The 14,000-nt window shown below is 38.1% G+C and overlaps 1 protein-coding gene across 9 annotated transcripts in view; it reads right to left on the bottom strand.

The window, feature by feature from the left end:
• RHOT1 (ras homolog family member T1) overlaps nucleotides 1-14,000 on the bottom strand; it is a 68,595-nt gene that overhangs the window by 42,403 nt on the left and 12,192 nt on the right. For all 9 annotated transcript variants that reach the window (XR_009491515.1, XM_005219997.3, XM_005219996.4 and 6 more), the window contains 5 exon segments: nucleotides 6,725-6,783; nucleotides 4,012-4,093; nucleotides 1,982-2,025; nucleotides 1,643-1,696; nucleotides 1,436-1,488 (listed from right to left, as the gene is read on the bottom strand). Coding sequence is in view for 8 of the 9 variants with exons in the window: in XM_005219997.3 (XP_005220054.2) it covers nucleotides 1,436-1,488; nucleotides 1,643-1,696; nucleotides 1,982-2,025; nucleotides 4,012-4,093; nucleotides 6,725-6,783 (292 nt within the window). In the remaining variant the exon portion in view is untranslated.

The raw sequence follows: 14,000 nt of genomic DNA on the forward strand, positions 1-14,000 counted from the left end.
AAATGCACTGCATTACAACCAGAGGTGTGCTCAGAATAATTTACGGATCTTAAAAAAAGAAAACACTCAAGTCCAAGCGCTACTCCAAACGTACTAATCCTAAAACTCAAACAGTAGAGCAAAGGCATCTATATTGTTGCAAGGTACCTCAGGTGACAGAGATGGGCACATCTGACTAAGGACCACTGTGATAATGGTCCACAGAAGTCCTAGATAAGAACATATGTGTAATAAATATAAACTTAAGGTATGAGGCCCAGGTAAGAAGGTACTGGGAAAATGTGAAGTCCATACATTAACGAAATAGACCACCTGGGAACAAATCAACCACAAGAGAAATAAACATGCTCCTATGATTCAGGGAAGGGTACAGGTATACCCACGCCTGAGAAAGCTCAATTAGATCTCCCAAACATTGAAGGCCACTTTCAGATGGTACACTAAAAGGGGCATGAGACTAGCCAGCTAGTTTCTAGAGAGCAGTTTAGGAAGCTGTGATGGTAGAGTCAATTTTAAAAATTTAGTTGTTCAAGATAGCGCTTCATGCTGCTGCTGTTGCTAAGTTGCTTCAGTCGTGTCCGACTCTGTGCGACCCCACAGACGGCAGCCCACTAGGCTCCCCCGTCCCTGGGATTCTCCAGGCAAGAACACTGGAGTGGGTTGCTATTTCCTTCTCCAATGCATGAAAGTGAAAAGTGAAAGTGAAGTTGCTCAGTCGTGTCTGACTCTTAGCGACCCCATGGACTGCATAGATCCTGGCAAAACTGACTTCTTGGAAGAGTCCTCGAAACAGTTCAAGAAATAAGCAAGAAAAGCAAGTGTAAGGAGCATAGAGGCATTGTTTCCTCCAAAGCAGTCAAGGCATCATTTCTGTGATGACCGAAATGAACTTTATTTGTACTGTCCATTACCCTAACCTCTAGCCACAAGTGCCTATGAAGCACTTGAAATGTGGCTGCATCCAAGGCACCGAATTTTTAGTATTATTTAATTTTACTTAAATTGCCCCAACTGACTAGAAGCTACTCCACTGGACAGTACAGCTCTAGAGAGCTCCTCTCAGCTCAGTCAGTAAGTCGTCACAAAGTGACTTTAAAACAGTGATAATGACTGTGCTCTTACATATTTCACATGGTGAACATTCAATGATTGGGATAATGCCAGTCCTCAAAAGGGCATCTCAAGAAAGAGGGCAGATTACAGTTTCAGAGCTCTATTCTCTGCTTTGCTCTCAAATGTGTATGCAGCCTCTAGTAATTCCTCTCTGATAAAGGTGTGTGTGTATAAACAGACCTATTAGATGAAGCACATATGGCAAACTATTAACTAGCAGATCTAAGTGAATAGTTTACAGATCTTTACTACACTATTTCTTGCGATTTTTCTCCAAGTTTGAAATTTTTCAATATACAAAGTTTCAGAGAGAAAAAAGTACCTGCTGTCTTTGTCTGTTCTTTCATTTATGAGAGGAATCCATCGACTTGTTACCTAAAATGAAAATTAACAGGAGTTAAGGCCTAATGAAGATCTGCCTTGAAAAATACTCCACCCTAGGACTCCTAAAATTCTAAATTGAGGATCAATTTTAAAAGTGCCCCCACTGAAATTTAACAAAGTATAGTGAAAAGTCACATATTCATACCTTATCAATGGAATGCTTGTTGTTAACAGCATAAACTATACAGATGACATTAGCCTATAAGAAAAATTAACAAATCGATGGTATTTTAAAATAATACAAATGTAGTATTTAATTACCAGCTAGCTAATATATTTCAGTCAAACAAAGAAAAAAATTTGAAAATTAAAAAACTTAGCATGCGTCTAAAAGCAAAAGGATTTATGTCAAAAATACATACTCAAAGTCAGCAGCGACATTAAAGAACTGAAAAAGCCCTCTCTGTGAGAGAAGGAAATGGCAGACACAGGATCATCATTGTTCTCCCACAAACAAACCTAGAATTATTTTTTTTTAACTCACCTGTGATATTTCTTGATGAAGCTGTTCATCACTCTGTTCTGCTTCTACAAATGATAAAGTCAATTTTTTTTCATATTTTAAACACTTTCATAAAAACGAATGAACAACCAAGCTAAAATCCATCTGACATCCACCTAACATCCCTCAAAACCTCTCTCACCTCCCATGTCATTTACAAGACGTACTGCCAGACAATTGGCAAAGAAAAGGGAAAGCCAGAGAAGGGAAAGAGTGGAACTATGATAAGGAAGCTGGCTGGCACTGAGAGACAAGTCTACATGAAGATAGTCAGGCAGGGAAGAGCACAAGGCATTGTGTGATCAATCTGGGCCAGCATCTGATCCAAAGCTGAGAAGGGACTGGCAAAAGAGATCAGAAACTCAAGCTAGGAGACTGGGTACTAAAGAGTCAGAAGCCCAGACAAAAAGCCTATACACACAGGGTCAAAAAGCCAGGTGAGAGTCTGGGAAATACAAGCTTAAGATCTAGAAAGCTGATAGAAGTAATCTTAACCAGGCCCCAGAGGCAAAACCAGAGCATGATAATGAAAAGTCAAGAATTCCCTCACTCGCCCATCTCTCTGGCTAGAACTGGTCTCATGGAGGGATATGCCTATAATCCCACAGGTGCAAGGGATGGGCATATACATAGCTAGGACAGAGATAGGAGAGAGAAGTAAACAAACGAAGAGCAAAGCAATTATTGATATATTAGATCACTTTACGTTAACTGCTTCCCCTCAAAATGTTATTTCTGACATATAAACTAATGTTACAAATGAGTACAATGGTATCTCAATTAATGCTAAATAACTGGCCATATTTCAAATATCTTCTCTAAGTTGAATAATCAAGCAGTTAAAGCTTCAAGTGTAATACTGAAGTCAATCTAAACATGTAGCTACACACACTGAAAAAGAATAATTCTATACATAGAGCTAGTTATGAGACTGACGGTAGCAGGGAGCATCCAACCCCCCTCAGCTTCTAGTAGAGTACTGTCCAACAGAAATGTGATATAAACCATATATGGAATTTTAAATTTTCTAGTAGTCACCTTAAACAACGTAAAAAGAAACAGGTAAAAATTTAAGTTAATCCAAAGTATCAAAAATACTAAAATTTCAACATGTAATCAACAGAAAAATTATGAGATCCTGTACTTTATTTCATACTGTCTTCTAAGTCCACTTATATTTTATCCTTAGAGCACATTTCAATTTAGACTAGACACATTTTAAGTGTTCAACAGTCACATGTATTAGACTGCACGGTTCTAGTGTTTCATTTTTAGAATGGATGGGATACCAGATCAGCAAAACAAAGTATTACCAATGTGGTTATACACATGTTTAAAAATAGATTTCATTTTTCAGAGCAGTTTTAGGTTCACAGCAAAACTGAGTGGAAGGCAGAGATTTCCCACAGACCTCCTGATTTCATATAGTTTCCCCCATTGTCATCAGCCCGCATCAGTGATACATGTTACAACTGACCCTTCCTTTCCAAAAGAAGTTCCACAACAAAGCAAAATAGTTTAATGATTAACAAGTAAGTAGTATTGTGCAGAAAAACTTTACATTATTAAAAACAATACAGATGTGCTTCCATTATCATTTAATGTAAGCAAACTGTTTTAACTTTTTTAGGACAAACTCTGACAAATTAAAAACAAACTTAGAACTCAACAAAATTTTCACATGAGAACTCTTTCTACATCACCATGCCTGAATGCCTGATAACAAAATAACACAGAACTCTGCAAATATGCTAATTCAAGGAGGCTTATGATTTATCTGGTCATTTGCCATCCCCCTTTCCCTTTCATTATTATGGAACCCAACTTAGTAAATTAGGGACAGAGAACTGCAAGGTGGAGGCTTTTTGTGGGGTGTGGGGTAAGACAAGAGTATATAATCATTTACGGCGAGAGAAAGAGACACTCCTCCTAAAACATTTTTTAACGCTTAGTAAGTATCTTTTTAAGGACTTTTAACTCTACAGCTTCACCCGCAAGAAGACATTTACTACCTGAGTAATCTACAATGTGCGTGGGAACTCTCTCAGGGGTAACATCAGCTGGAATGGTGATTTCTTCTGCCCGGGGAGGAACCTTCATTTGCAAACAAATATAAAAGAAGGAAAAACCTTTGAATATCAGAAATCAAACTTTTTAGATTATGTAAATTCATGTATAATTAGCCCTTTCACCCACGCTTACCTTTACAGGTATTTATTATAATTTTAAATGTTTATTTTTGTGCTTTACCATAGATGCAAATACATACTAAAGCTATATGATAAAACACTAAAAAAATAAAATAAAAGCACATTTATACCTGTGTGGGCACAGGACATATTAAGGACACTTCAGCTCCCAAAACAATACTTAAATTAATTTAGTGTTTCAAAATTAGATTTCTAAAATGTAGTTTTCATTCTATTTTGTTGAACGCTTAAGATATTCTGCAAGTGAAGACCTATCCTCAAGGGACTGCCCTGGCGGTTTAGTGGTTAAGATTCCGTGCTTCTGTCCTTTCCAACTACGATCCGGCAGGATGGCACCCACACAAAGAAAGACAGCTAGAAGAAGGGCTGATCCACCACCAGTGAGGTGGTGACCAGGAGAATACACTATCAACATTCACAAGTGCATCCATGGAGTGGGTTTCAAGAAGTGTGCCCCTCAGGCACTCCAAGAAAGCCAGAAATTGGCCATGAAGGAGATGGGAACCCCAGATGTTCACACTGACAAGGCTCAACAGAGCTGTCTGGGCCAAAGCAATAAGGAAATGTCCCATACTGGTATGCAGCTGTCCAGAAAACGAAATTAAGATGAGACTCACTAAACAAGCTCTACACTTGGGCTACCTACGTGCCTGTCACAACTTTCAAAAATCTAGACACTTGATGTGAATGAGAACTAACAGCTGACTGTCCAATAAAGTTAATGAACCAAAAATAAAAAAAAGATTCTGCACTCCCAATGCAGGAGGTACGGGTTTCATCCCTGGTCAGGGAGCTAAGATTCTGCATGCCACTCAGCACAGCCAAAAAAAAAAAAGAAATCTTCAAATAAATTAATAAATTATCAAAATTATCTCTTCTAGAAGATAACTGTTTTGCTATATAAACCTTAAGCAGAATAACTCCATTATTTAAAAAAACTCCTTATCCACACCCAAAAGGACGATGATAAAATAACAATTCTAAACTAAGTTAAAATATCACAAAAAACTTTTAGGTACTATACTCTAAGTGATCATAATTAATGTTGCTGATTTCACAAACCACATATGAAAATATACTCCACTTTACAAATTATGATTTATTTAACTATCTTATTTAAGAGAAAAAAAGTGAAAGAAACAATGGTCACATGACAATTGTAATTACTGAAATAACTACTATATAATACATTAAATTGCTCTCTGAACAATGAAATTGTACAGGTATTCCTAATTAAACATGAGTAAATAAATGATAAATGCAAACCATGGTGCTAGTAATACCTATTATATGAAGAAAGAAAATAAAAAGAAATAATCTTTATCTCATTTGCATTGATCCCATTCCTCATAACAATATCTTTACATAATGCTTTAGGCAACTGTTCAGCATACTGGATCTTCCAACATGTAAATAAGTACACTGCCAGCAATAACAAAGCCACCATGCTTTTGGTGGTATTTTAGCAAGTTTATCTCATTTGAGACCCACAACTATTCTTCGAGGTAGGCAAAGGTGGAATGAATTAGATTTTTTATTTGTAAAATGATGTAGGTAGATAATATTTGAGATTTTCAAACATGTGTATCAGAATCCTAGTGGCTCTAATGATGTCTCAAAGACTGGGGAGAGTCAGACAGAAGGCAGGTGGGGAGCCAGACATTTCATCCTTACTTCAACTAAAGAAATACTCATCTGTTCTATATTTGGGGTTTATAAAAACATTTTATTTTTAAGAAAGAATTACACAGCTTAGATGATCCCTAAGGAGATCCAACAAGTCCATTCTAAAGGAGATCAGTCCTGGGATTTCTTTGGAAGAAATGATGCTAAAGCTGAAACTCCAATTCTTTGGTCACCTCATGCGAAGAGTTGACTCATTGGAAAAGACTCATGCTGGGAGGGATTGGAGGCAGGAGGAGAAGGGGATGACAGAGGATGAGATGTCTGGATGGCATCACCGACTTGATGGACATGAGTTTGAGTAAACTGCAGGAGTTGGTGATGGACAGGGAGGCCTGGCGTGCTGCGATTCATGGGGTCGCAAAGAGTCGGACATGACTGAGCGACTGAACTGAACTGAATATCCCTTTCAGCTCCCTTTTTACAGATGCAACAACTAAGGCAGAGAGATGACAAATGTCCTGCTGCTGCTGTTGCTAAGTCGCTTCAGTCGTGTCCGACTCTGTGTGACCCCACAGACTGCAGGCCACCAGGCTCCCCCGTCCCTGGGATTCTCCAGACAATAACACAGGAGTGGGTTGCCATTTCCTTCTCCAGACAAATGTCCTAGCCAAGGTCAAAAGAAAGAAACACAAAGGCCTTATGTGAACTCAGAGCTGGTTTGGCTCTTTCTCCTATATTTCAGAGATGTCTTGTAAAAACTAACATGAGCCTTTCTAAAAGTCATTAACTATCAGAAAGGAAACACATACCAAAAAAAAACCTAAAATGTATTTCATTTAACTCAATTTTGATAAAAATTTAAATGTAGGAAAGAAATCACAATGCCTACCTCTTCTGGGAATTCTTCACTGACTAGAGACATAATCAGTGATGTCTTCCCAACTCTAGCTGTGAAAAGAAAAAAAGATTACTTTAATAAAGTATTCAGATTCTAGAAAGCTCAAATTTAGCAACCACACAGCAAAGTACTGTTATTTGTTACCTAAAATCAGAGGATCAGAGCCATCTAATTACTAATTTTTAGTACATCTTTTTTTTTTCTGCTTAGAAAAGTTACACAGGTTCACCGTTTAAAACAAAAAAATTACTAAAATATATATACTATAAACGTAAAAATCTCCCATAGTATCCCCCATAAACTGTTTAATATGTGTAGTCTCCCAGATCTTCCCACACTTGTATTAACATATTATAATAATTTACCACAGTAGAATCAGAGTATTTATACTATTTTACAATTTTTATCACTTAAGTATGTATTGGGGCAGTATTCCACGACAATCTTTAAAAATCTCTCAGAAGAGGGAAGAGAAAGTTATTATTTAATAAATACAGAGTGTTTGTTGGTAATGAAGCAGGAGTTTTAAATGTAGAAAGTGGTGATAGTTACACAACATTGCAAACATATTTAATGCCCTTGAACAGAATATTTACTAAAGGTAAAAAATGTTATGTTTTTTGTCTATTTTATCACAATTTTTAAAAGCAGTAATAATAAATGCATTTTATCTTAACATTTAAAAGCTTCCTACATTGTTTTTTGGTAAGTGTATAAGAAGCCAGTGTGTGATGTGTCATAATTTATTAATGTAATCTCCTAATGATGAACAGTGCTGCAATGTTAATCTCTACAGGATAAGTTCCTAGAAGTGGAGCTCAAGTTAGCACACATGATCTTCTTGTTTTTAATAGACATTGTTATATTACTGCCAAAAAAGAATAATCTACATGCTTACCAATAGAAGATCAGAGTGTCTATTTCTTCTTAAAGGGTTAGTAAGAGCAAAGAAACTTTCCTGTTACATTTTCTAACCTAGCAGTTTTTTTAATGTACAAACTTAAATTCTTAATTTTCTTTCTGAAACTTGACTTGCATTCCCATCATTTTCTGATCTTACTATTATTAGACTTTCAAATGCTTATCAACTAAAATCCTTTTGTGATTCTAGAGGAAAACAGTCCACCTGCCTGTTGATCTCTGCTGTGATAGCAAACTATAGTTTTCAAAAGTCTAAATATAAAAGAGCTGGAAAATGTTAAAGTCAAGGAAAGTCACATTGCTTTGCTAAATAAGTGACTAAAAGAAAGTGTGACTAAAACTACAAGTCAAGTCTGTGGAAAAATAATGACTGGCTGGAAGGGAGAGTACTGGTCAAAACAACTCAGAGGGCGAGCTGCAAACAAGCGGCTACAGCTGATAGAAGGCAGCCCAGATGTTTAATCGGCATCCTCTGGCTCTGACTCTTCAATCCTTTCAATTTACACGTGTGAGAAGGCTTGGGCCTTCTTCAAGGGTCTGACAATAAGGTAACATTTCCCTGAGTCAGAGAATCTGGAGCCCATCATCAGAGAACTGCTAGGAGCCAGGTACTGAAGTCAACTTATCCAGCTCCCCACAGAAATTTCAGATGAAGAGCCTGGGACCCAGCCACAATGATTTGCTCATGGTCTCACTAGAAGACTAGTTACAGACCTAGGAGAATAACCCATTTTAACACGTTAGTAATACAGAAAATGCATGATGGTCCCAAAAGTCAGCGAGCATCACATACACAAATACTACGTAAGTTAATTAAAATAATTCACTGATTCACTGGTGACTAATCCAGCAGCTCTGGCTCTTTTATTTTATTTTTAGAAAATTCCAGATGTACAGAAAAATTGCAAAAATAATTCAAAGGACTCAAGTCTATACTTTAACCAAATTCCCCACATTAGAATTTAACCATACTTACATTATTATTCTCTCTCTCTCTCTCTCTCTATATATATATATATAATTTTTAAAAAAACATTTGAGAGTAAATCACAAACATGATGCCCCTTTACCCTGAAGCATTCAGGGTATGTATTTCCTAGAAACAGTATCATTCTCTTACATAACCACAGTTAAATCAAGTTATGTCAAGATCAGGAAATTAACACCCCAAAGAGTGCTATTACGTAATCTATAAACCTTATTCATGTCTCACTATTATCCATTATAGAAAAGAAAAATCTTTTCTGTCCAGAATCAAATGTTCCGTTTGGTTGTCATATCTCTTTAGCCTCCTTTAATCTGGAAGCTTTCCTCCATCTTTGTCTTTCATGACCTTCACATTTCTGAAGACTACAAGTCATTTATTCTGTAATATCTCTCTCAACTGGATCTGTATGATGTTATCCCACGATTAATTTCAGGCTCTGCTTTTTTGGCAGAATATGAGAGAAGTGTTGTGTCCTTCTCAGAGTGCCAGAGCAAAAAGGAGATAATGTCAATTTATCCCACTACTGTGACGTTCGCTGTCATCACTTGGAGGAGGTGGTGCTAGGTTTCTCCAGTAAAGTTATTTTTTTCTAATTAAAAAATATCTTATGAGGAGGTACTTTGAGACTTTGTAAATTTTCTGGTTCTCATCAAACTTTTGGCTATTAGGTTTAGCAGCCATTCAAGCTTCTTGCCTAAAACAAGTATTGCTATCATGGCTGCTAGATGGTGATTTTTTATTTCTATCTATTCTCCTATATTACTTTACATTCTCCTGTAAGAAAAAACTTTCCCTTCTGTTTCTTATGAGTGTGGCCTCATGGATTATTGTATTATTCTGTGGGTTATAATCCATTATGGTCATTATCTGGAGGCTTAAATTGTTTCATTTTATTTAAAAAAATGGCAGTTAGGCCAGTATATATCACCATGAACAATATGATTTTTTTCTTTCCTTTTTTATTATTAAAAAATGGAAACATTTCAGAATTAGTGACAACAGTGTGATCCAGTGTGTGAACCCATCACCCAACCTCATCTCCTTTCCATATTCTCTCTTGTCCTTTCCCATGAATTATTTTGAGGCAAGTCTCAGATACGTATCATCTTCACCATGTACAATATGATTTTATAAATATGTATAATTTGGGAGACTAGAAAAAGTCAACACTTTCGGGGAGATAATAATACCGTCTCTTCAAGGTTCCAGTAAGAATTAAACAACATCATATATGTGAAAGTGCTTAGGCAGAGCACCTGACCTATCACTGTCTCTCAATAAATAAAGGTTTTAACTTTCCTTCTTAAAAAACAAAAGTCACTTTGGTGGTAAAAACGGTCACATTCTAAATTTACAGATGGCAACTGAAATTTACTTCAATTTTAACATGTTAAATGCATTCCTGCATCCCTTCTTTGCATTTCTTGAGCACTTCTACACTCGAGACATTATTCCAAGTCAGGGGATACTACTGATCAAGGCATTACGTTTTCCCTACTTTTATATTCTTGGAGATTATATTCCAATGGATTTATGATATTTTTCACCAATAAGGAACACTCTTTCTACACATCAGGATAAAAAGCTCAAAAAAAAAAAAAAAAGCATAACCATCTTTGCCTAACCCTTTGTACTGATCATTCAAGTTCTGTCAAACTTCCTCTGACATTTTTAATACTCATTCTTTCCTCTCTGTTCCCAGGTTCCCCTAAATATAGCACTTTTACCAAAACACTTCCTAGTTCACAACTTTCTACCCCCTTCTCCAGTCTCTCCTCTCATTAATATATCAGTAATACACATGCAGGCCATCTTTCTTGCACATTCTTTACATTTCCTAACTCACCTGATCAAAAGCCATCCCGACTCTCAATTACCTACCTCATCAAAGTGTCTCTATTCCACTGGCCTTTGAAAATCACACATAATTTAACCCCCGATCATCTATCTTTCCTGCTAGTCCTCATACACAATTTACTCCAATAAGGCCATTTTGTTCTGTGTAAGCCCAAACAAGCCATGATGAATCCTGGCCTCCCTCACGTGGTTTTCTTCATCTAAAAATACCTTCCCCCTTCTCTGGTCTACTTTTCCAAACATTTACATCTCTAAAGGACAGCTCTGTCTCTTCATTCTTTCTGGAGCCTCTCCATTGATCTCCAGTAGCATATTGGGCAACTATCGATCTGGGGAGTTCATCTTTCAGTGTCCTATCTTTTTGCCTTTTCATACTGTTCATGGGGTTCTCAAGGCAAGAATACTGAAGTAGTTTGCCATTCCCTTCTCCAGTGCACCACGTTTTGTGAGAACTCTCCACCGTGACCCGTCTGTCTAGGGTGGCCCCACACGGCATGGCTCATAGTTTCATTGAGTTAGACAAGGCTGTGGTTGATGTGATTAGACTGGTTAGTTTTCTGTGATTGTGGTTTTCAGTCTGTCTGCCCTCTGATGGAGAAGGATAAGAGGCTTATGGAAGCTTCCTGATGGGAGAGACCTACTGAGGGAGAAACTGGGTCTTGTTCTGATGGGTGGAGCCATGCTCAGTAAATCTTTAATCCAATTTTCTGTTGATGGGTGGAGCTGTGTTCCCTCCCTGCTATTTACCTGGGGCCAAACTATGGTGGGATTTGATTTAGGTCATACCTGAATGGTCTAGTTGTTTTCCCTACTTTCTTCATTAAGTCTGAATTTGGCAATAAGGAGTTCATGATCTGAACCACAGTCAGCTCCTGGTCTTGTTTTTGTTGACTGTATAGAGCTTCTCCATCTTTTGCTGCAAAGAATATAATCAATCTGATTTCGGTGTTGACCATCTGGTGATGTCCATGTGTAGAGTCTTCTCTTGCGTTGTTGGAAGAGGGTGTTTGCTATGACCAGTGCATTTTCTTGGCAAAACTCTATTAGCCTTTGCCCTGCTTCATTCCATATTCCAAGGCCAAATTTGCCTGTTACTCCAGCTGTTTCTTGACTTTCTACTTTTGCATTCCAGTCCCCTATAATGAAAAGGACATCTTTTTTGGGTGTTAGTTCTAAAAGGTCTTGTAGGTCTTCATAGAACCGTTCAACTTCAGCTTCTTCAGCATTACTGGTTGGGGCAAATCAAATCCCTTATGATTATACAGTGGAAGTGAGAAATAGATTTAAGGGACTAGATCTGATAGAGTGCCTGATGAACTATGGACTGAGGTTCATTACATTGTACAGGAGACAGGGATCAAGACCATCCCCATTGAAAAGAAATGCAAAAAAGCAAAATGGCTGTGAAAAGAAGAGAAGCGAAAAGTAAAGGAGAAAAGGAAAGATATAAGCATCTGAATGCAGAGTTCCAAAGAATAGCAAGAAGAGATAAGAAAGCCTTCCTCAGCGATCAGTGCAAAGAAATAGAGGAAAACAACAGAATGGGAAACACTAGAGAGCTCTTCCAGAAAATTAGAGATACCAAGGGAACATTTCATGCAAAGATGGGCTCGATAAAGGACAGAAATGGTATGGACCTAAAAGAAGCAGAAGATAGTAAGAAGAGGTGGCAAGAATACACAGAAGAACTGTACAAAGAAGATCTTCACGACACAGATAATGACGATGGTGTGATCACTGACCTAGAGCCAGACATCCTGGAATGTGAAGTCAAGTGGGCCTTAGAAAGCATCACTACAAACAAAGCTAGTGGAGGTGATGGAATTCCAGTTGAGCTATTTCAAATCCTGAAAGATGATGCTGTGAAAGTGCTGCACTCAATATGCCAGAAAATTTGGAAAACTCAGCAGAGGCCACAAGACTGGAAAAGGTCAGTTTTTATTCCAATCCCAAAGAAAGGCAATGCCAAAGAATGCTCAAACTACTGCACAATTGCACTCATCTCACACACTAGTAAAGTAATGCTCAAAATTCTCCAAGCCAGACTTCAGCAATACATGAACCATGAACTTCCAGTTGTTCAAGCTGGTTTTAGAAAAGGCAGAGGAACCAGGGACCAAATTGCCAACATCCGCTGGATCATGGAAAAAGCAAGAGAGTTCCAGAAAAACATCTATTTCTGCATTATTGACTATGCCAAAGCCTTTGACTGTGTGGATCACAAGAAACTGTGGAAAATTCTGAAAGAGATGGGAATACCAGACCACCTGACCTGCCTCTTGAGAAACCTGTATGCAGGTCAGGAAGCAACCGTTAGAACTGGACATGGAACAACAGACTGGTTCCAAATAGGAAAAGGAGTATGTCAAGGCTGTATATTGTCACCCTGCTTATTTAACTTATATGCAGAGTTCATCATGAGAAATACTAGGCGGGAGGAAGCACAAGCAGGAATCAAGATTGCCAGGAGAAATATCAATAACTTCAGATATGTAGATGACACCGTTATGGCAGAAAGTGAAGAAGAACTAAACAGCCTCTTGATGAAAGTGAAAGAGTGAAAAAGTTGGCTTAAAGCTCAACATTCAGAAAACTAAGATCATGGCATCCGGTCCCATCACTTCATGGCAAATAGTTGGGGAAACAGTGGCAGACTTTATTTTTGGGGGCTCCAAAATCCTGCAGATAGTGACTGTAGCCATGAAATTAAAAGACACTTACTCCTTGGAAGGAAAGTTATGACCAACCCAGACGGCATATTAAAAAGCAGAGACATTACTTTGCCAACAGAAGTCAAGGCTATGGTTTTTCCTATGGTCATGTATGATGTGAGAGTTGGACTATAAAGAAAGCTGAGCGCCGAAGAATCGATGCTTTTAAACTGCGGTGTTAGAGAAGACTTTTGAGAGTCCCCTGGACTGCAAGGAGGTCCAACCAGTCCATCCTAAAGGAGATCAGTCCTGAGTGTTCATTGGAAGGACTGATGCTGAAGCTGAAACTCCAATACTTTGGCCACCTGATGCTAAGAGCTGACTCATTTGAAAAGACCCTAATGCTGGGAAAGATCGAAGGCGGGAGGAGAAGGGGACGACAGAGGATGAGACGGTTGGATGGCATCACCGACTCGATGGACATGAGTTTGGGTGAACTCTAGGAGTTGGTGATGGACAGGGAGGCCTGGCGTGCTGCAGTCCATGGGGTCGCAGAGTCCAACATGACTGAGCAACTAAACTGAACTGAAGGACGCCTCAAATTCTACCTCACAATTTGTGGGATATGACATCCGGGGGCTATTGAAGCCTTCTCCCTCCTCCTCTGAACTACTCCTAAGCCATTTCACAGACTGTTATGAACAGAAAGTACTAATATACACTTAACATCTATGAGTCTGCATTAACACAATAACCAGATATTTGAAAACACTGAATGGAATTTTCTAATTTTACACTGAAAAAGAGAGAAGAACCTGTAGCACATCAACTAGACTGAGGTACATAACTT

Source organism: Bos taurus, chromosome 19 (genome assembly GCF_002263795.3).
Source record: "Bos taurus isolate L1 Dominette 01449 registration number 42190680 breed Hereford chromosome 19, ARS-UCD2.0, whole genome shotgun sequence".
NCBI lineage: Eukaryota > Metazoa > Chordata > Mammalia > Artiodactyla > Bovidae > Bos > Bos taurus.